This window comes from Sorex fumeus, unplaced genomic scaffold, assembly GCF_029834395.1.
Source record: "Sorex fumeus unplaced genomic scaffold, SorFum_2.1 ptg000005l, whole genome shotgun sequence".
Lineage (NCBI taxonomy): Eukaryota > Metazoa > Chordata > Mammalia > Eulipotyphla > Soricidae > Sorex > Sorex fumeus.
Window position 1 is genome coordinate 7,458,408 of NW_026606062.1, and position 22,084 is coordinate 7,480,491.

Here is a 22,084-nt window from a genome sequence, read left to right on the forward strand (position 1 = left end):
AGGACACCCAGGCCGGCCTCCAGTGGTCCTTGGGCTACGTGCTGTGGGCTGGTGGCTGCTTCCCACTTTGGTTCCGGCCTTGGACTTGGGTGAACCCAGTGACATGTCGGGGCGGGAGCGGACGCAGAAAGGAGAGACGGGGCGCGGGGCCCGGGGCACCCAGTAGGACCGTCAGGAGCCTCTGCCTTTCCTCACAGGACAAAGAGGAGCTGGATGAGAGAATCTCCTACTTCAAAGCCTACCTGGAGAGCAGAGGGGCGGCGCTGAGCCAGACCACCGAGTTCCTCCCATTCTATGCGCTGCCCTTTGTCCCCAACCCGAGGGCACACCCGTCCTTCAAGGAGCTCTTCCAGGTAGGGGACAGTATGACCGTGACATGCTGCTACAACAGGCTCCCCTGACGCCGGGAACACGACTCTGAGGTCGCGCTAGGATTTGCCAACCCAGAGGGCCCCACATTGTCCTCAGCTTAGAGGACCAAACCCAAGGCCGCCAGCATGTCATGCAAACGCTCCACCACGGATCTGCCTCCCAGGCCCACCTTTCCGGCTTGGGGCCACTCCTGGCAGTGCTCAGGGCTCACTCCTGGCTCTGTGCTCAGGGCTCACTCCTGGCTCTGTGCTCAGGACTCACTCCCAGCTCTATGCTCAGAGCTGTCTCCTGGCTCTGAGCTCAGGGCTGACTCCTGGCTCTGTGCTCAGGGCTCACTCTCGGCTCAGTGCTCAGGACTCACTCCTGGCTCTGTGCTCAGGGATGACTCTTGGCTCTGTGCTCAGGACTCACTCCTGGCTCTGTGCTCAGGGCTGACTCCTGGCTCTGTACTCAGGGCTCATTCCTGGCTCTGTACTCAGGGCTCACTCCTGGCTCTGTACTCAGGGCTCACTCCTGGCTCAGTGCTAGGACTCTCTCCTGGCTCTGTGCTCCGGGCTCACTCCCAGCTCTGTGTTCAGGGCTCACTCCTGGCTCTGTGCTCAGGGTTGACTCCCGGCTCTGTGCTCAGGGCTGTCTCCCGGCTCTGTGCTCAGGGCTGACTCCTGGCTCTGTGCTCAGGGATCACTACTGGCTCTGCATTCAGGGGTCTCTCCTGGTGGTGCTCAGGAATCTCTCCTGGCTCTGTGCTCGGGGGTCTCTCTTGGCAGTGCCTGGGGACCATGTGACTGGACCATGGCTGCCGTGTGAGGGCACGGGCCTTAATCCCGTGCTCACTCTCCACCCCGGGTGTCTCTGGGGGTTTCTGCTCCTCCCTTCCGCCTCTGCCCCCAGGCCTGTGACACGTCCCTCCAGTGCACACGCCCTCCCTCTCTTCCACTGGGTTTCTCTCTGTCGGCGCCCCTGCACCCTGGTAGGAGAGATCACTTTCACACATGGCGCCAGTCCTGGTTTCAGCTGGGGAGACAGGCTGTGAGACCTCAGCCGGGCCATGGTGTCAGGGCCTCGGGGTGCCAGGAGAGGGTGGGGTGGGGGCTTCCCATGACGGGGGAGGGGTCGGGGGGCTGCAGCTCTTTCCTGTGGCGCTTCATGTGCCAGAGAATGGTCCAGGCCCGGAGACGACCCCGTGCTCACTCGAGTGAAGGGGCTCCTCAGATAGATGGGCCTACAGACAGACATACCCTCCCATGACCCCCGGGGACACTCTTCCAGCTGGCCAGGGAGCAGGTACTGCCCGCTGAGGACAGGGCGGAGGGCTGGGGGAGGGGCTGGCCTCGGTCTGTGTTGTGTCAGCTCAGATGCTCTGCGTGCTGCAGCGAGCCCTTTGGGGAGATCTCAGGGTGATTGGGTGATCGGGGTTGGGTGCTGTCACCCCACAGAAGGACCCACATCACGGTGGGCATCAGGCCCCACCCTCCTGCTAACTGGCCGGCCCACCTGCTCGGGCGCTTGGGGTTTCTCTCCGGGACACGGTAGGAAGGTCCCACGCTCTGCAGGGAGCCGCAGTCTTTCACCTCAAGTTTCCCCGCTTCCTGCTGTTGGCCAGAGCCCTTACGGGGGACCCCCGGCTGGCCTGGAGTCATTTTCTGGGTGGTGCTTTCCCTGTTCTCGGTGGTGCCCTCCAGGTGGGACCCTGAAGCACGTCACGGGGAGGAATGACCTTTGCATCCTCTGTTCTCCCTCTGCAGGACTCCTGGACGCCAGAATTAAAAGTGAAGTTGGAGAAGTTTCTGGCAATGATCTTTAAAGCCAGTAGCACGCCAAGGCTCTTAACATTATATGTATCCTTTGGACGTGAGGTTTCCCCCCGGCTCCATAGCAGGCTTTGCTGAGACATCAAACTTGGGGGCTGGGGCTGGAGCGATAGCACAGCAGGGAGGGTGTTTGCCTTGCATGGGGCTGACCCGGGTTCAATCCCCGGCATCCCATATGGTCCCCCAAGCACCGCCAGGAGTAATTCCTGAGTGCAAAGCCAGGAGTAACCCCTGAGCATTGCTGGGTGTGACCCAAGAAGCAAAAAGAAAAAAAGAAAAAGGAAAAAAGAAACTTGGGCAAAAGGGGGAGTTTTTATTTCTCTGTAGAGCTGCGCCTCACGTGTGCAAGGCTTCAACTCTACCACTGCCCGTGGTCCCCGGCCCCGGGTGGGGGCGGGGTGGGACTTACTAATTTTACTTACTGGTTTTACTGGCTTGGGGGCCACCTCGGCCCTGCCCAGGACTCCCTCCCAGCTTGGTCTTCAGGGACCGCGGCTGCCAGTGCTCATGGACGCTGTCCTGGCCATTGGCCTCCTGCGTGCAGAGCCACCCCGACCCATTGAGCTGTGTCCAGCCCTCGACGAGGATATCCCGCAGGCAGGGTCAGGGGCCTTTGAGGCACACAGCCCACAGTGGCCAGTGTGGGCCCCCAGCAGCACGGACGCACCCCCAAGCACCGCCAGGGGGCACTCCTGAGCTCAGAGCCCAGAATAGCCCCAAGCAGCACTGGACGAGGCCCAGAGAAAACGGGTGGTGGGGGGGGACGACATGTAGGGAGGGGGAATAAACAGAAAATGGGCCTCCTTGAGGTCTAATGCACACACCAGGGACTTTACCCTGTAATTGTGTGTTTCTAGCAAGTGGTGGTTGATAGCCAGCCTCGCAGCCCACTTCAGCGGGGACTCTTGGGGGCAGGAGGGGACCCCCGGCAGGGGAGGGACCGGTCAGCAGGTGAGGCTGGCCCCGCCCCCACAGGCCCCAGGGCCAATGAGCAACTGAGGGGTCTGTCTTGTCATGTTCGGACAGAGGCGGGCCACTCTGCTGCCCTCACCTCTGCTTCCTTTCCCGCTCCCAGACTGTGCAGGGGGCTGGAGGGTGTGTCAGGCCTCACCCAGGGTGCTCAGAGGCTGCCCCTGCATCTGATGCTTCGGGACCAAAGAGGGTGGCAGGGATCGAACGGGAGTCGGCCTTGTGCCAGGCAAGCTCCTTCCCCTCTGTACTGCCACCCCAGCCCCCGGCTCCCTCTTCTCTCTCACACCTGACAGTGCTCCGGGGTTGTTCCTGGATCTGTGCTCGGGGACCACTCTGGGAGAAACCCAGGGAACCATGTGTGGGGTGTGGAGTGTTGGGGAGTGAACCTGGGTCGGCTGCGTGCAGAGGAAGCGCCTCACCGGGTGAGTCCCTGCTCCCCGCAAAGAAACAGAAGCACAGACCAGCGGGCATTTGCACGTGCTCATCTTCCCCACTGTGGCGAGCAGTGCTTCAAGCAGGTCTCAGGCCGAGCAGGGAACCCACCGCGCCAGGCCCACCATGCCCAAGCGTTATGTCGCTGCCCGTGTTCCGTGGAAATACTGTGGCCCGGCTCCCCACGGCTGCCAAGCAATCCTCAGGGCTAAGAGCCCAGACTTAATGGAGCCTTGGGAGAGTGAGCAGGGCTCTCGCCTGGCACACAGCTGGCCCGGCTTCTATCCCCGGCTCCCCACAGGGTCCCCTGAGTTTAGCCAGGAGTGCTCAGAGCTCAGAGCCAGGAGTAAGCCCGAGCACCACCAGGTATGGCCCCCAAACCAAATCTATTTATCACTTTACTTTGTAGATTGGGCTCGTTACTAGAAAGGTATCACTGCACTGCACTGTCCTCCCATTGTTCATCGATTAGCTCCATCAGGCCCGGTAACGTCTCCATCGTGAGACTTGTTGTTACTGTGTTTGGCATATCAAATACGTCATGGGTAGCTTGCCAGGCTTTGCCATGCAGGTGAGATACTCTCGGTAACTTGCTGGGCTCTCCAAAAGGGGCGGAGGAATTGAACCCGGGTCAGCCGGGTTGGCCACATGCAAGGCAAACGCCCTACCTGCTGTGCTATCACTCCAGCTCACTCGAAAGGTAATTATAGTAATACTTATGGGACAATCATAAAACTCTTCACAAGTCTCAAAAGTATTCAGTACTGGGGCCAGAGAGGTGCCGACGGGCTGAGCGCTGGTCCTCAGTGCTGTGGGGACATCCCGAGCACTGCAGGCGTGGCCTCAGCCACACCAGAAACCAGGAGGAAGCGAAAGGCCAGCAGCTGTGGGTTCAAGGGTTCATTGTTCCGTGCCAGGGACTGCTCGCTCCTTCCCGGAAGGCTGAGCCCAAGGGGGAAGCACGCACCGTGGTCTCAGGCTGTCCCTTCCGATGTGCTTCATAGCTGAAGGTCTCGGCTGCAGTGGGGAAGGTCGTTCCAAGGTGAAGAAGTCAGTTGGGGTGAAATGCAGGGCTGCAGACCCCCCCATTCACAGGTTCCCAGAAATGAATATAGTAACCCAGCCCTGTACAGTAAACCTTTCTCTACGCATCAGTATCCTTCATAGCTGAACTCATAAACTAGACTCAGTAGTAAAAGTAACACAGAATGATTTTGAAAACAGTACGATAAAAAATAGCGTGTGTGGTCTCAGAAGATCTTCTGTAATATACATGTATGTGTGTGTATATAACACTGTCCTCCCATTGTTCATCAGTTTGCTCCAGCGGGCCCAGTAACGTCTCCATTTTTGAGACTTTTTGTTACTGTGTCTGGCATATCAAATACGTCACAGGGAGCTTGCCAGGCTTTGCCGTGCGGGCGAGATACTCTCGGTGCTTGCCGGGCTCTCCGAGAGGGGCGGAGGAATCGAGCCCAGCTCGGCCAGGCTGGCTGCGTGCAAGGCAAATGCCCTACCGCTGTGCTATTGCTCCAGCCCGTGTGTGTGTAAACCTGTGTGTGTATATAGACACGTATACATATATGTGTATATACATATATATGTATATATACACATATATACATATATATGTATATACACATATATGTACTGAACACTTTTGAGACTTGTGAACAGTTTTATATATACACATGTGTATATACATGTACATATACATATACCTGTATGTGTATGTGCATATACCTGTATACATATGCACATGTATATTATATACATCTACATATGTATAGTATATGTATGTGTATGTACATATATGGCATGTGTACATACACATACATATACTATATATACATACGTAGATGTGTATAATTACATATAGCACAGAGGGTAGGGCGTTTGCCTTGCTCATAGCCAACCCGGGTTCGATTCCTCTGCCCCTCTCGGAGAGCCCGGCAAGCTACCGAGAGTATCTCGCCCACACGGCAAAGCCTGGCAAGCTACCCGTGACATATTCCATATGCCAAACACAGTAACGACAAGTCTTACAACGTTACTGGGCCTGCTCAAGCAAATCGATGAACAATGGGAGGACAGTGCTACATATATATACACACATATGTATATACACAAAATGTGTGTGTGTGTATAGTTCTTGGTTTGGGGCCACCCCTGGTGGTGTGCAGGGGCTACTTCCTGCTCTGCGCTTGGGGAATTGTGGTGGGCTGGGGATCGAACCTGGGCAGAGCTTGTGCTCACCCCGTCCAGTGCTCTTTGGCCCCTGTAGGCATCTCTGTGGCTGATGGCAGAAATCGGGACCGTGGCTGGGGGTTTGGGCGGCACAGCTCCAGGTGCCCATGGCAGTCGGGAGCAGGAGAGCGGGGAGCAGGCCGCTTCGGCTGCCATCGGCATGGGATCCCAGACTGGACCTGGAGGCCTGTTTTCCTGAACCTGGTTCTCACCTCAGAAGGAGAATGGACAAAGTAGCAAAGGTAAATTCTCCGGGACTGCAGGGGCGGTTCGTGGCCTGGCGAGGGGCTTCCCCATCCGTTCTGGGGGAGCGTCGCCGTCACTTTCCCTCCATTCCTTGAGCTGTCCCGCACTCTCAGGATGGCATCGGGGAGCCACTGCTGAAGCAGGCAGAGGGCCCCGGTTGCCCCTCACAGCAGAGGCCTGGGGCAGCGCATGGGGTGGGGGGGTCCCAGCTTTCTCCTGACACCCATGCCCCCGGGTGTTTGTGGGGCGCTGTGCTGGGGACACTCAGCTGGTGCTCGGGGACCCAGCCGCGCTGGGGGGTTAAGCCTTGCGAGGCGCCACCTCCCGGCCTCGCTCCTGGGCTCAGCGCAGTGGCCCTTCATAGCGGCCCTTCCATTTTCCTCTCGTTGACGTGGTAATTACAGTCCTGAGTTTTCAGCTCAAAATGATCACTATCTATGATTAGCCCTTTCTTGCCCAAACTGGCTTTTTCAGGAAGCCGGAAGCTTTACGAGCTCCGACAGGGCCCTGTTGGGTCTAGAGATGCTCTGAGCTTTGTCTTTGATGCCATCCCCGGGAAAGTGCCCGCATGCCCCTTGGCAGCCAGCAGGGGGCAGCACAGCTGCCGGGCTGCTGCTGGTGCTTCTGCAGAGCCTGGGGTGGGCACTGAGAGGTGGACCTTGCCCTTTCTTGACTCCGCATGCTGTCCTCGGGACTAAGTGGCCGGTTTCCGGGGTGACCGTCCCCAGAGAGCTGATGGGCCTTCCCGAGAAGCCCCTGAAGTTACTCCTGGTCTCTGTAGCCAAGGCCAGGCCACGGGAGCCACGGCCACGCCCACCGAGTTCTTCTGTCCCTTTGTGTCCACACCTGCTGGGGATGCTCAGGGGACCCTGTGCGGGTGCCTGGCCCTCAAGGCTCCCGCAGGAAGGCGCCCCTCCCCACCCCCCACACTGCCCTCCTCTGGGTCGTGGCTGCTGCGGTCGGCCTGCCGTTGGGGTCGGGCGGCTGCTTCATCCACCCGGTCTGATGGTACCTGGGCAGATTGGCACAGATGCAAATACTGCCACAAGGGACCAGGGAGTTAGTGCGGGGGGGGGGAGGGGAGGGCACCTGCCTTGCATGCAGCTTATTCCCAGCACCCCAGCTGGTCCCCCTGAGACCCTCCAGGAGTGATCCCTGAGCTCAGAGCCAGGACTAAGCCCTGAGCATCACCAGGGATGGCCCCAAACCAAATAAAATAAGCCAGAAAACTGCCAGGCAGTGAGACTAGGGATGTGGTGGTGACTGGAGCTCGCACTTAGATCACTGAACTCGGCATGGGCCGTGCCCTGTTCCCCCCTCTCGCCAGCCGCCCTGGAAGGAGCAGCGGGAGGGAGTCCCGTGCCACAGTGGCCTGCCCTCTGCTCAGCTGGAGGAAGGGCCCCCCGGAAGCCTCACCCGGTCCGGGCCTCCCCTGAGGTCCAGAGCCTCTCCAGGCATTAGGGATGGCGAGTTGCTTCGTGCGCTTTGAGCTGGTTAGAGCGAGCTGGGAAGCGCTTGGGGATGCCACCGAGCGCCCCGAGATAAGCCGGCAGGTGGTGGTGAGGGCAAGAGAGGTGACGTCCGCCCTCAGAGGCGTGACACGCAGGCCTCAGGCCCTGATAGGGCAGGCCAGCGTTAGAGCCCAGCGCTCAAAACACCATGACCTCTTAGCACCTGTATTGCAAACCATAATGCACAGAAGGAAGAGGAGAGTGAGAGAAAGGAAAGATCATTCCTGACAGTGGGGGAAACAGAGGACATTGGTGGTGGGAAATGCACACTGGTGGAGAATGGGTGCTGGATCATTGTATGACTGCAACCCAATTATGAACAGCTTTGTTATGGTCTATCACGGATATTCATTGAAAAAAAATTTTTTGAATAAAAGTAATGTGGAGTTCGGGGCTGGAGCAATAGCACAGCGGGGAGGGCGTTTGCCTTACAAGTGGCTGACCCAGGTTCGAGCCCCAGCATCCCATAGGGTCCCCTGAGTATTGCCAGGAGTAATTCCTGAGTGCAGAGCCAGGAGTAAGCCCTGTGCATTGCTGGGTGTGACCCAAAAGGCAAAATAAATAAACACAAGTATTCCTAAAAAAAAAAAAAAAAGAGAGCCTAGCATTCAGACATCCTGCCCGCGGGTGGGCGGGGCACCCCCCCCCCCCACACACACACACACGCAGGAGATGTTTTTCACTGTGTGTGGGGTTTTGATGTGTTTCCTTTCCCTTCCCCTCCATCATCTTCCTAGAAGCGCTGCAGCAGCTCCACCAGCAGCTGGTGGAGGCGGAGCGGAGGTCCATGACCTACCTGAAGCGGTACAACAAGATCCAGGCCGACTACCACAACCTCATCGGGGTCACGGCCGAGCTGGTCGACTCGCTGGAGGCCACAGTCAGCGGCAAGATGGTAAGGGCGTGCCCGGCCAACGGGGGGCGCGCTGGGTCCTGACCAGGGCAGCCCCCCCCCCCCACCTCCCGGCCTCTCCCCATCAGGTGGGTCCCAGGGGCTGTTTCTAGCCCGTTGTTGGGGTCGAACCTGGGCCTCTCCATGTAGAGCATGTGCACCAGCCCTTTGGACGGTCTCCCCACCCCCTGCATTGTGTGTATGTGTGTGTGTGTTTATGTGGTCTTTGGTTTGGAGACCACCCTTGGTAGTGCTGGGCGACTACTCCCGACACAGTGCTCAGGGGCCGTTCCTGGTGCTGCTCAGGGGACCATGCAGTGCCGAGGCTTAGCCCTGGGGTTCCTGCATGCGAAGTCGTGCTCAGCCCCTGCCGGGTGAACTGTGAGTGGACCGTAAACCTGGCTAAGTCAGAAGTCGGGGCACTGGATTTCGGGCAGAAGTCACTGCGTTATTTCTCCTGGAGGCTCCTGAGGTCTCCGCCCCGCCCTCGCCTGGTGCTGTCTGTAACTTCCTCTACATCCTCCCAGCACCAGGACTAGGTGTCCTTAGAATTCTCCCCATTCAGCAAATGAAACTTGGCTCTTTTTGTTTGTTTTGGGGTCGCACTCGGCAGTGCTCAGGGGTTAGTCCTGGCTCTGCACCCAGAGGTCCTTCCTGGTGGGGCTCAGGGGGCCATGTGGGACGCCGGGGATTGAACCCAGGTTGGTGACGTGCTGGGCAAGTGTCCTCCCCGCTGTCCCGTAGCCCCGGCCCCGGCTTGGCCTCCTGTGTGCTTAGTTCGGCGTGTTGAGGCTGAAAACTGTGTCCCCATGTTCGTCTGGCTGCTCCGGTGCCGTTTCCCGCCAGCCCCCATCAGCCCTCGTCCCCCTTCAGTCAGCGGCAGACAGTGGCACCACAGGTCCAGGCAGCTCCCCGAGGTCACAGGACCCCTTTGCCGTGGGACAGTGAGGGTCAGGCCAAGCAGGGAAGTTTGCCCTGGCCCCGGTGAGCTCGGGGCAGTGCTGGCCATGGGCCCCTCTTGAGGCACAGGGCGGAGGCCCGAGGCTGGTCTGGCCATTCTCCGATGGACATAGCCACGGAGCAGCTGAAGCCGGACCCTGAGGAGGAAGGGGCGGGCAGAGAGCTGCTGCTCCAGGCTCAGTTTCGGGGCCCACATGGTGCTGGGGTATGAACCCCAAGTCCCGGGTGTAAAGCACAGGCTCACCCTTTGGACTGTCTCCCCTCAAAAGTAAACTTGGGCCACACCTGGAGCTGCTCAGGGCTTACTCCTGGCGCTGGACTCAGCAGGCACTCCCGCCAGGCTCGGAGGATTCTTGGGGTGCTGGGGGTCGAACCCGGGTTGGTCACATGAAGGCAAGCGCCCTCCCTGCTGTGCTCTCTAAGACTCCCCATCTGATGTTCTCCTGTGGTATCAGGGATGCAGCCCATTGCCACAGACGTGCAGGGGACATGCAGCTGCAAGGGGGCAGGGAACTGCAGGGGAACATGGAACTGCAGGAGGTCAGGGATCTGCAGGGGGACACAGAGCTGCAGGAGGGCAGGGAGCTGCAGGGGGAACATGGAACTGCAGGAAGTCAGGGAGCTGCTGGGGACACGCAGCTGTGGGGGGGGGGGGAGGGGGAGGGAGCTGCAGGGGTCAGGGAACTGCAGGGAGACACACAGCTGCAGGAGACACCAGCCGCAGGGGACACAGAGCTGTGTTCTGGCTTACTGGAATTTTACTCAAAGGAGAGCTGGGAAATGGGACGGGCACCGAAGTCCCATTGAGGCGGTTGTCCACCCCAAGCGACAGAGCTAACAGGAGGCAGCGGAGAGCAGTGGTCAGCGCACAGGGAAGGGCAGCCGGGCCTGCGGTGTCCAGCCGTGGCTTTGGGGCTGAGCACTTGGCATGGCCCAGCGTGTCCCTCGTCCCCCTCATGACTGGACGCTCAGCTGAGCCCCCGGCACGTTCCTCCCGCTTCTCTGCCGCGACAGTGGGAAGGGGCAGTGGGGGCAGGGGACAGGGACAGACAGGGCGTTGCAGTACAGCCCAGGCAGGAGGCTCCGCCTGGCCCATCCCCTTGGTTCCCGGCACCTCTGCGGCCTCACAGGACACACACACCCCCCACTCGTCCCTGCAGATCACCCCCGAGTACCTGCAGAGCGTCTGCATCCGTCTCTTCAGCAACCAGATGCGGCCCAGCCTGGCACACAGCGTGGACTTCACCAGGCCCGGCACGGTAGGCCCTGCCCCGCGGTGGGGGGGCGGGGAGGAGTGACCATCCAAGTAGTGTATGGCCAGGACAGATGTTTGTCTGCTTGGTTTGGGTTTGAGGACCTCATCTGGTGGTGTGCAGGGACTGTTTCTGGCTCTGTGCTTGGGGCTGGGGGGACCAGCTGTGGTGCCAGGGACCCAGCTTGGGCTGGCCGCGTGCAGGGCAAACACCTGCCCTGTTGGCCTATCCCTCGGGCCCAGGTGAGGACGGAAACAGGATGGTCTTCAGAGTAGCAGCCATGGTGAAGCCATGTCTCGGACACAGAGGCTCGCGCCTCTTCTCTTTCTGGCTCTCAGAACCCAGCTGGCTGTCCCACGGCACTCGGGGTTGTTGCCGGGGACAGGGCCTGGACCTCTCTCCGATGACCTCTGCGCTTTGCGGCCCTCACACGGCCGCTGGTTCACGGCCTCAGCACCGTGGGAGAAGACTGGGGGTGTCCCCTTTGCTTCTGTCTGCGGGGGGAATGGGGTGCATGTCCACTCGGCACCCCGCGCCCAGGCGGCCGTCAGTGGTCCCGAATGCTTCCCAAAGGGGCTCGTCTGGAATTGTGGTTCAGGAGCTCTGGTGGCCGCGGGTTCCCGGCTGGGGACAGCAGGTGCTAGGGGAGTGTCCCGGAGCAAAGGGGGATCAGAGCTTTGGGCTAGGAAGGAGATTCTGGGCGGCCCCGAGGGTTCCCCAGGTCAGGACAGTGACTCTCCCTGGAGGGCTTGGATGTGGCGTCTGTGGCCCCGAGAGCAGAGGCCTGTTGCCACTGAGGCCTCCGTGTCCCTCTGACCCCTCCCGAGGGGGAGCAGCCGCTGCTGGAGTGTGAGACAAGGAAAGTGCGAGGGGCATTGGAGAGGGAGCCGTGAGGTGACGGGCCCCGCTGTCCCCTGGTCCCTTGTCTCAGGCGTCAGTGAGGGCTGAAAGAGCGAAGCCAGGTCACTTGCACGGAGAAGTGGCCCGGGGGACCCAAAAGAGGGTCCCCTGAGCCTTCCAGGAGAGATCTGTGAGCACAGAGCCGGGAATAGCCCCCGAGCACTGCAGGCCCCCCAGGTAGAACCTGTAGGGGTTCGTGAGGAGCAGTTCTTGGAGCGGAACACGGCTCCTTATTCTTTTTTTGGCTTTTTGGGTCACACCCAGCGATGCACATTACTCCTGGCTCTGCACTCAGGAATCACCCCTGGGGTGCTCAGGGGACCCTATGGGATGCTGGGAATCGAACCCGGGTCAGCCACGTGCAAGGCAAACGCCCTACCCACTGTGCTATCGCTCCAACCCCAACAGCTCCGTTATTCTAAGGAGGAGAGAGCCTCACTTGGCACCATGCCAGCCAATGCCACAGTCACGAGGTGGCCAGGGGGTGGCCCTGAGGTCACGGGGAGCCAGCCGCGTTTGCGCCCTTTCCTGCCTCCTGAGTGAGACAGTGGCGGACAGTTTCCCATTGGCCGGGGAGCTTCCCTGGCGGTGATCAAGGATATTGTCTTCACTTGGTGGCCCGGAGGCAGGGCAACAGTTTTTTTTTTCTTTTTGGGTCACACCTGGCAATGCACAGGGGTTACTCCTGGCTCTGCGCTCAGGAATTACCCCCGGTGGTGCTCAGGGGACCATATGGGATGCTGGGAATCAAACCCAGGTCGACCGCGTGCAAGGCGAACGCCCTACCCGCTGTGCTATTGCTCCAGTCCAGGGCAACAGGTTTGTACGCGTGTTTGTAGAGTGTGAGGAGGGAGACCACGGGAATGAGAGTGACTGAGCTGAAGGGGTGCAGGATATGGAAGGGTTAAAAAGGTTCCTTTTAAACTAAAACAAATTGTGGTGGGGTGCCGGAGCGGGGGAGAGCGTTTGCCTGGATGCAGTCAACCCAGGTTCGATTCCCAGCATCCCATTTGGTCCCCCCAGCACTGCCAGGAGTGATTCCTGAGCGCAGAGCCAGGAGGAAGCCCTGAGCATCACTGGGTGTGACCCCTAAAGAAGCCAAAAATAAATAAAATCTTTAAAAAAGCAAATCTAGGGGCTGGAACAATAGCACAGCGGGCAGGGCGTTTGCCTTGCACACGGCCGACCCGGGTTCGATTCCCAGCATCCCACATGGTCCCCTGAGCACCGCCAGGAGTAACCCCTGTGCATCTCCAGGTGTGACCCAAAAAGCAAAAAAAAAAATCTAGGACTGTGGGGTGGTCACTCCTAGAGGCGTGTCAGACTTCTGACACAGTGCTCTGGGCTACCTTGCCCTCGGAGCCACCACCCCAGCCCCACTGCCTAACTTTATTTTATTTTTATTTATTTATTTACTTTAATTTTATTAGTGAAACACCATGAGATACAGTTGTAGACTTACAAATTTTTGTGCTTGGGTTTCAGTTATACAATGATCGAATACCCCGTCCCTCCACCAGTGCCCATTCTCCACTACCACTAATCCCAGTATCCCTCCCACTCCTCAACCCCCCTCCCCACCGCCTCTGTGGCAAAGCATTCCCTTTTGTTCTCTCTCTCCTTTTGGGTGTTGTGGTCTGCAAAAGAGGCATTGAGTGGCAATCATGTTCGGTCTATAGTCTACTCTCAGCACGCATCTCCCATCCTGGGAGGATCCTCCCAACACCCTTTACTTGGTGCTCCCTTCTCTATCTGAGCTGCCTTTTCCCCTAGGGGTTGGAGCAATAGCACAGCGGGTAGGGCGTTTGTGCTATTACGTTTGTGCGTTTGTGCCACAGTGGGTGGCTGGCCTCCAAGCCATGGAGTGAACCTCCTGGTACTTATCTCGGCTATTCTTGGGTGTTAGTCTCCTATTTCGTTACTTTATTGTTTTTTATTTTAATTTATTTTCATTTGGGAGGGGGGCCACAGCCGGCAATGTTCAGGGGTTACTCCTGCCTCTGTGCTCATGAATGAATCACTCCTGGCGGTGCTCGGGGTCTGTACGGGGTGCCGGGGATCAATCTGGATCAACCATGTGCAAGGCAAACACCCTCCCCGCTGTGCTATCGCTCCGGCCTCTAGTCTTAAACTGAGGGTGATTGAGGGAGGCTTGTGGCCCTTGCAGCCACGGGGACTGGCCACTGAGCTGTCCTGTGTGACAGCCGTCGTCTCCTCTCTCTCCCCGCCCAGGCTTCCACCATGCTGAGAGCATCCTTGGCGCCCGTGTAAGTACTGACCGGCCCCAGGGGGCTCAGGGGGTGGCGTGGAGGCCAGTGGGAGTGAGAGCACCCAGTGGGAAGCTGACCGTCCCCACCTGCTGGTTCTGTGGGCAGGGGGGCCCTCACTGAGGGGGCCTCGTCAGTCCCCCCCCACGGTGTCCCTGCGGCCGCAGTGTTGGGGCTCCTGGCCGCTGGGACGAGCTCAGGCATGCGCAGTGCAAGGCACAGACGCAAGGACGGGGTGGGCTTGGGGGTCCCGCACCTCTGTGGGGGGGGCACAGAGTGGGTGCTGGGGGTTGGGACCCCTCACCCCGTGTGTGTGTGTGTATGTGGGGGGGGGCAGAGTGGAGGGGTGAGGGTCAGGGCCCCTCACCCTGCATATGTGTATGTATGTGTTTGTGTGGGTATGTGTGTGTGTGTCCGGGCAGAGTGGGGTGCTGGGGGTCATGTCCCTAACCGAGTGTGTGTGTGTGTGTGTTTGTGTGTGTGTGTCCAGGCAGAATGGGGTGCTGGGGGTGACTCAGTCTCCCCAGCTCAGGCATAGCCCCGGGACCAGCCCTGGGGCTTCGTGTATGTGTGTCTGTGTGTCTGTGTGTCTGTGTGTGGTCGCGTGCCCAGCCCCTGGGCCCTGGCCCTGTGCTCCATTTAGTTTGCTTTGTCGCCTCTTTCTCGCAACTGCCACCCAGCCCTTTAAGAGGATCTCATTTTCTCTCTCGTTTTTGTTTTTTTTTTCCCCCTTTTGGGTATTTGGCCCAAATTCGTGATTGTGGTAATGCTCAGGGTTCATTCGTGACAGCGCTCGGGGGACCATATAAGATTCTGAGGATTGAACCAAAGTCAACCTAGTGCAAGGCAAACGCTGACCCACCGTACTGTCGCTCCAGCCTCATGTTCTCTTTTAAAAACTTATTTAGAGAGAGAAATAGAGAAACAGAGAGAGAGAGAGAGAGAGAAGAAAGGAGAGGGAGTGTTCAGGGGTTAAGCCATCAACTTAGTTTAATCCTTGGTACCATGTAGGGTCCCTGGAGCCTTGGGTCCCCAGGAGTGAGCCCTGAGCACATAGCCGGGAGTGAGCCCTGAGCACAGAGCCAGGAGTGAGCCCTGAGCACAGAGCCAGGAGTGAGCCCTGAGCACAGAGCCAGGAGTGAGCCCTGAGCACTGAGCTGGGAGTGAGCCCTGAGCATTGAATCGGGATTGAGTCCTGAGCACTGAGCCAGGAGTGAACCCTGAGTGCCACTGGCTGTGGCCCAGCCCCGCCCTGACTCTGGAAAGCAGCGCATCATTCCATTGTGCAGTGCCAGAGGCTGAGCACCCCCCGCAACAGAGGCTGCCTACTCTCTGCCGTTCTCTGCCTGGATCAGGGCAGCCTCATCTCTTGCTCAAGACAATTCTGGTTCTCAGGAGGCTGTGCCGGCCCCCAGAGGCCACAGGGCATCAACTCATCCCCAGGGCTGCCCCTGTGCCCTGGCGTCCCCCCAGAACAGACGCCCACGGCTTCCTCTCTCTCCCACACAGTGACCGCCCAGCCCCAAGTCGGGGCCCCTTGTGTGCGGCCGACCTGGCTCTGTGCCCCACACTCCCTCAGCTGCAGGTGTTTCGGGGTGCTAGGGGTCCCAATGTAGCTAGGCCAGCACTCAGCCCCGTCTCAGGACCCCCTCAGGGATCACGCAGTTGAGTCCGGCCGGGGCCTGGGCCCCGGAAGCTTATGTGGGCCACGTGGGGCGTGCAGTGGTCCAGGCGGGCGTGAGCGTGCCCCGTGCCCTCTCCTCCCGCCCTGGCAGGAAGCTGAAGGACGTGCCCCTGCTGCCCTCCCTGGACTACGAGAAGCTGAAGAAGGATTTGCTCTGGGGCAGCGACCGCCTGAAAGCTTTCCTGCTGCAGGCGCTGCGCTGGGTACGCCCTCCCTGCCGCCACCCCCTGACCCCACCGGCTGCTGTCCCCCCTGAGACCCCACTGGCCACCGCCCACAAGGCCCCACCACCAGCTGCCGTCCGCCACCCCCAAGACCCCACCGGCTGCCGTCCCCTTCAAAACCCCACCGGCCACCCTCACCCCTCTGTGACCCCACCAGCCACACCCTGAGACCCCCACCAGCCACCCCCCTGACTCCCCCGGCTGTCCCCCAAGACCCCACTGGCTGTGGCTTCCGCAGCCCTGGCTGAAGTCCCCCTGGACTGCGTTGCATCCTCCCCGCACGGTCCAGGAGCACGCGCCTGTCCCCATGAAGACTCGCTTGTGACTTTGCTCCTTCCCCCAGCGCCTGACCACATCCCACCCCGGGGAGCAGCGGGAGACGGTCATGCAGGCCTACGTCAGTAACGACCTCCTGGACTGCCACAGCCACGGCCAGGTGGGTGGGCTGCCCAAGTCCCCTGGCCCCAGCCCCTGCACCCACGATGACTGCCCCGGGCCCACCCGTGTCTGGGGTCATTCAGTGCTTATCCTGGCCCCATTCTTTGAGGCCTTAGGCCTCTCCCAGACCCATGTGATCCAGAGGATAGCTCCTTTTTCAGGGCTGAATGGTGTTCCTTGTGTGCACAGGCCCTACTGTGTTGTGTTGTATGTGTGTGTGTGTGTGTGTGTGTGTGCGCGCGCGCGCGCATGAGCCATGCTGTGTTCTGTGTGCGCACACGCGTGTACACGTAATCACAAGACACTCTCCCTGCTGTGTGCACATGCTGGACCATGCTGTGTTCTGTGCAGGAACCACACTGCTCTGTTCTATGTCTGTGTGTGCAGACCACGTGCCATGTGGCTCCTCCACTGACCACCACGCGCCCCTGGCAGGCATTTGGGGCCTCTGCGGACTTCCCCTTCCCCCACACGGCTTCTGGAGATGTCCTCCAGCCTCTCTGTAATGCACCGTTTTTCCTCTCTGCTTCCTCTCTGGTGGGGAGCAGACCTGGCTTACTCCTGGCTCTGTGCTCAGAGATCACTCCCAGCGGAGCACAGACGCCATAAGGGGTGCCGGGGATCGAACTCACGGCTTTGAGCTTGCCAGGCAAGTGCTTGGCTGTGGAGGCCCTTGTTAAGACCCCCAGTAATTATTTCCCCCCCAGCCATCACACAGTGTCTGTGGGACCCGGCATCAAGGTCCCTCTGCGTGTCTCACCTTGGGGTCCTCCCCCCCGCCCCACGCTCACCCGCTCTCCCTCCTGTCTCCCCGCAGAGGACGGTGCTCCAGCTACTGCACTCCCCGAGCGAGGTGGTGCGCCAGTACATGGCCCGGCTGCTCAATGCTTTCGCCTCCCTGGCCGAAGGTGAGCCACCCGGGGCTCTGTGGACAGACCTGTCCCCCCCGTCTGGCCACACCACGTCTTCTCTGCTCCTCACTGTCGTCTCTGTCCCAGCCAGGGTGGGAGGCTTTGGAGTTACTTCCCAGAGTTTGCAGTTCAGTCCTGCAGGCTCTCGGCTTCTGCGGCTGAGAACCTTTAGCCGCTGGCAGGGCAAGAGCCTTAAGAGCCGTAACAGGGGGTTGGAGTGATAGCACAGCGGGTAGGGCATTTGCCTTACAGTTTGGTGACCCGGGTTCGATTCCCAGCATCCCATATGGTCCCCTGAGCACCGCCAGGAGTAATTCCTGAGTGCAGAGCCAGGAGGAACCCCTGTGCATGGCCAGGTGTGACCCCCCCAAAAAAAAAAAGCTGTAACAAAGTAACAATGCGCTTCCTCTGGCTAAGTACCCAGGGAAAAAAATAAGCCTGGGGGCATATTTGACTGGTTCCCATCAGCACTGTTGCAATTTCTTCGGAATTTTTCATCCATCAAGAGGACTCAAACATCTTATTCTGTTTCTTTTTGTTTGGGGGCCATGCCCAGTGGTGCTCAGGACTTCCTCCTGGCTCAGCGCTCAGGGCTCACTCCTGGTAAACCCCAGTCCCCCGCATCCACCTGCAAGGCCAGTGCACACACCCCCACCCCTCGCCCAGTGCTGTGCCTTCTCTCCAGCCCCGAGGGTTGAACATCTTACAGATAAATGCTGCCCTCCTGACACCAGTGGCTTCACCTGGCGTGACTTTTTCTAAAGTGCTCATTTGTTTGGGCTTTTTTTTTTCTTTAATGTGTATTTGACACCATCTAGGGTTAGATTTCTTTTTTTTTTTAATCTGTATTTTAAACTTGTGCTTTTTAATTTTTTTTAATTTATTTTTATTTTATTTTATTTTTGCTTCTTAGGTCACACCTGGCGATGCACAGGGGTTCCTCCTGGCTCATGCACTCAGGAATCACTCCTGGCAATGCTCAGGGGACCATATGGGATGCTGGGACTCGAACCCGGGTCTGCCGGGTGCAAGGCAAACGCCCTACCCACTGTGCTATCACTCCAGCTCCTAGGGTTAGAGTTCTGATTCAACACACTGGTTTGGTATTTATATACAGATGTGGAGCAATCACAGTGAGTGTGACTATTCCAGCTGAGCTCTTTTTAACTTGGAAGGTTAAAATAAATAAATAAATAAATAAAGGTCCTCCCGTTGATCATCGATTTGCTCGAGTGGGCCCAGTAACGTCTCCATTGGAGACTTTGTTGTTACTGTGTCTGGCATATCGAATACTCTCGGTAGCTTGCCGGGCTCTCCGAGAGGGGCGGAGGAATCGAACTCGGGTCGGCCATGTTGGCTGCGTGCAAGGCAAACGCCCTACCGCTGTGCTATCGCTTGAAACTGGTGCAGTGGTGGGAGGAAAGTCACTCTGGTGATGGGATCAGTGTTGGAACATTGCATGCCAAAAACAACTGTTAAGAACAGCTTTATGAACCATGGTGTTTAAAAAAATTTTTTTAAAGAATCTGGGGCTGGAGAGTACGGTGGGTAAAGCCCTCATCTTCCATGACAAGAGTTGGATTTGATTTCTGGCTTCCCATCTGGCATCCGAGCACCCCCAGGAGAAATTCCTGAGTGCAGAGCCAGGAATTGCCCTTAAGCATTGCCTGCTGTGGCCCAAAAATCAAATAAAATGGAGATTTTCTCTAATCTAAAGAAAGAACCAGGGGCTGGAGAGATATGACAGCAGGTAGGCATTTGCCTTGCACGCGGCCAACTTGGAAGGTTAAGTTGTTGTTTTTTTTTTCTTTTTTGGGTCACACCCTGCGATGCACAGGGGTTACTCCTGGCTTTGCACTCAGAAATTACTCCTGTTGGTGCTCAGGGGACCATATGGGATGCTGGGACTCGAACCCGGGTTGGCTGTGTGCAAGGCAAATGCCCTACCTGTTATGCAATCACACCAGCCCCTGTTTTTTGGTTTGTTTTTTTTTTGTTTATTAATTAACTGACTTAGTTTTGTGGGCACACTTGGCGGTGCTCAGGGCTTCCTCCTGGCTCTGCACTCAGGGGTCACTCCTGGCAGGCTCAGGGAACCGTATGGGTGTCAGGGATCTAACCAGGTTGGCCACATGTAAGGCAAACACCCTACCTGCTCATGCTCTCTGATCCATTTTACTTTTATTTAGATTTTTGGCCCACACCTGGCAGTGCTCAGAGCTTACTCCTGCCTCTGTGCTCAGGGAGCACTCCTGGTGGGGCTTAGGGAGCTATATGCAATGCCAGGGGTTGAACCTGATTAACATGTGCCAGGCAAACGCCCTGCCCACTGTACCATCACTCCGGCCCTCCAGTTCATTTTAAATAAAATACGTTTAAATTTTATGTGGGGGACTTGGGGGTTGCACGGGGTTGCACCCACTGTGCCTGGGCTATTCCTGGCTCTGTCGCTGTTGCCAGGTGTGGTAGCCAGGGGTTGAACCAGGGTCAGACACATGTAAGATAGGAACCTTAACATTTATCCTCTCTACTGAGAGTTTCTCAGTCATGACTACCTAGAATAGTGCAGATTGGAAAAGTGTGCTCCAGTTAGACGAGGGTCTTTTATAAACAGACCCGAGAAACTTATGGTGTTGATGAGCACAGTGCAGTCCTGGGAAGGCTTGGAGTGATAGCACAGGAGGTAGGGCATTTGCCTTGCACGCGACGAACGTGGCCAACCCGGGTTCGATTCCTCCGCCCCTCTTGGAGTGCCCGGCAAGCTACCGAGAGTATCTCGCCCGCACGGCAAAGCCTGGCAAGCTCCCCGAAACATATTCAATATGCCAAAAACAGTAACAACAAGTCTCACAATTTGTTGTGAGACGTTACTGGTGCCCACTCGAACAAATCGATGAACAACGGGAGGACAGTGCTACAATGCTACGATTTCCTTCATTTAGGGGTGGGGGAAGCATGGGGCCATTCCTGATAGGGCTCAGGGCTTACTCCTGCTCTGTGCTCAGTCATCACTCCTGCAGGTGTCAGGGGGACCCCGTGCCAGGCCGGGATTGAACCCAGGTTGGTCGCACGCAAGGCCAGCGCCCTGCCCACTGCACTGTCTCTCTGGCCCAGCATTTACACGTGGACTTTAAACTATTCAAGGCGCCCCGTTCACCCCTGTGTTCTTCAGAGGCAACTAATACCAAGTTTATTTTCCCCTTCATTCATTTGCTGATTCCATTCGCTTCCCTGTAAGTAAATTTTAAGCCAGGGAGTATGCGGGAACCCTTCAGTAGTACTATGGGGGCCGTGCCTGAAGTTCACATTGTGTCTATTGAAACTCAAGTCCACTAGGTTAATGACAAATCCAGACTTACTCTAGGGGCCGAGGAAGTTCCCACCTTCTGCAGGTCACGGACATGCCACGGAGCCAGAGCTTGAGCAGGAAGCACCGGGGCTGCCTCTCTGGGGAGGTCCGAGGGGTCCGTGACTGTACCGCCTCGCCCGAGTCCCAGTAACCGACCTGAGGTTTAAGCTTTCCGGAAAAGAGCAGCACAGCCCCCGGAACACGGCAGCCATGGGCACACTCCAGGAAGAGCAGCCTCTGGGCGAGGCCTATGCCGGACCACTGGGCGCCCTGCCCCACACACTCAGGGCCCATCAGAACCCAGACCACTGCAGGACCCTGCCCCGTACACTCAGGGCCCATCAGGCCTCGGGCCGCTCACGGCCTCTCTGCTCACCCCCAGGTCGCCTCTACCTCGCCCAGAGCCCGACGGTGCTACGGATGCTGGAGGAAAGGCTGAAGGAGGAGGACAAGGACCTCATTACCCGGGAGAATGTTCTGGGCGCCTTGCAGAAGTTCAGTCTCAGGTACCGGCCGGGTCCCTGCGGCTCCTGTGAAATCGAATACGAGGTTTTCTTCGCATCTGCTTCATGCAGGTTAAAACTCAGGGCAGCCCGCCAGGCCAAAGGTGCTTCTTGCTGACCCTGATGTGGTACAAACAATCTTTTATTGTTTTTCTGGATTTTGGGTGTCACTCTCAGTGGCGGTGCTCAGGGCTGACTCCTGGCTCTGTGCTCAGGGATCACTCCTGGCAGGGCTTGGGCAAACACGGCGGGATGCCAGGGATTAAACCCAGGTCAGCCGCATGAAAGGGAGGTACCCTACCCACTGCACTACCTTTCTGGCCCCCGTTGCTTCAATTTTCATCCCTTTGTTGGCAGGTGGTGGCTCAAGGCTGCGGCTGGGGCTGAAATGGGTCCCGTGGGCTAGTGTCTGCCACAGGGTCAGGCTGTGGGTGTCCTGCCCACTGGGAGCACGGAGAGGGTGCTGGGTGGTTCTGGGGAAGTGGCACGGGGTCCTCCCGGGCCTTTGTTCTTGGTTCCAGCAACCACCTCCCACCACTCGGAGCCTGGGCACCGGGACTCTGCCTGCATGGGGCTGGGGGCCTCCCTTACTCTTCCTGCCTGGCCGGGTGGGAGCCCCGAAAGAGCCCATCACCTTGGCTTGGACCTGGCATTTGGCCCTACCCTGTTTTGCCCACACCTGGTAGTGCTCAGGGCTCAAGCCTGGATCTCTCACTCAGGGGGTGCCAAGGATCTAACCCGGGTCAGCCACATGCACGGCCAGTGCCCTCCCTGCTGGACTATGACTCTGTCCCCTTGTCCCCTGCTTCAACTAGTTTGCATTTGGCTTTTTTTTTTGCCTTATTTCTTATTTAGTTTTTAAATTTTTTCATGAATCACCATGAGACACAGTTACAGATTTACAAACTTTCGTGATTATGTTTCAGTCATACAATGATCGAATACCCAACCCTCCACCAGTGCCCATTCTCCACCACCAGTGTTCTCAGTATCCCTCCTGCCACCCCCACACCCCCGCCTCTGTGGCAGACACATTCCCTCTTACTCTCTCTCCTTTTGGGTGTTATGGTTTGCAATACGGGTACTAAGTGGCCATCATGTTCGGTCCATAA

At 58.1% G+C, this 22,084-nt stretch overlaps 1 protein-coding gene across 1 annotated transcript in view; it reads left to right on the top strand.

Annotated features, from left to right (window-relative positions):
- The window catches only part of ARMC9 (armadillo repeat containing 9), a 64,725-nt gene that overhangs the window by 4,076 nt on the left and 38,565 nt on the right, over positions 1–22,084 (top strand). Inside the window, exons 4-13 of the mRNA XM_056120811.1 lie at positions 198–353; positions 2,118–2,210; positions 6,052–6,076; positions 8,329–8,486; positions 10,604–10,702; positions 13,829–13,863; positions 15,639–15,750; positions 16,115–16,207; positions 17,027–17,117; positions 20,852–20,975. Coding sequence (XP_055976786.1) covers positions 198–353; positions 2,118–2,210; positions 6,052–6,076; positions 8,329–8,486; positions 10,604–10,702; positions 13,829–13,863; positions 15,639–15,750; positions 16,115–16,207; positions 17,027–17,117; positions 20,852–20,975 — 986 coding nt within the window. The remainder of the gene's footprint in view (positions 1–197; positions 354–2,117; positions 2,211–6,051; positions 6,077–8,328; positions 8,487–10,603; positions 10,703–13,828; positions 13,864–15,638; positions 15,751–16,114; positions 16,208–17,026; positions 17,118–20,851; positions 20,976–22,084) is intronic.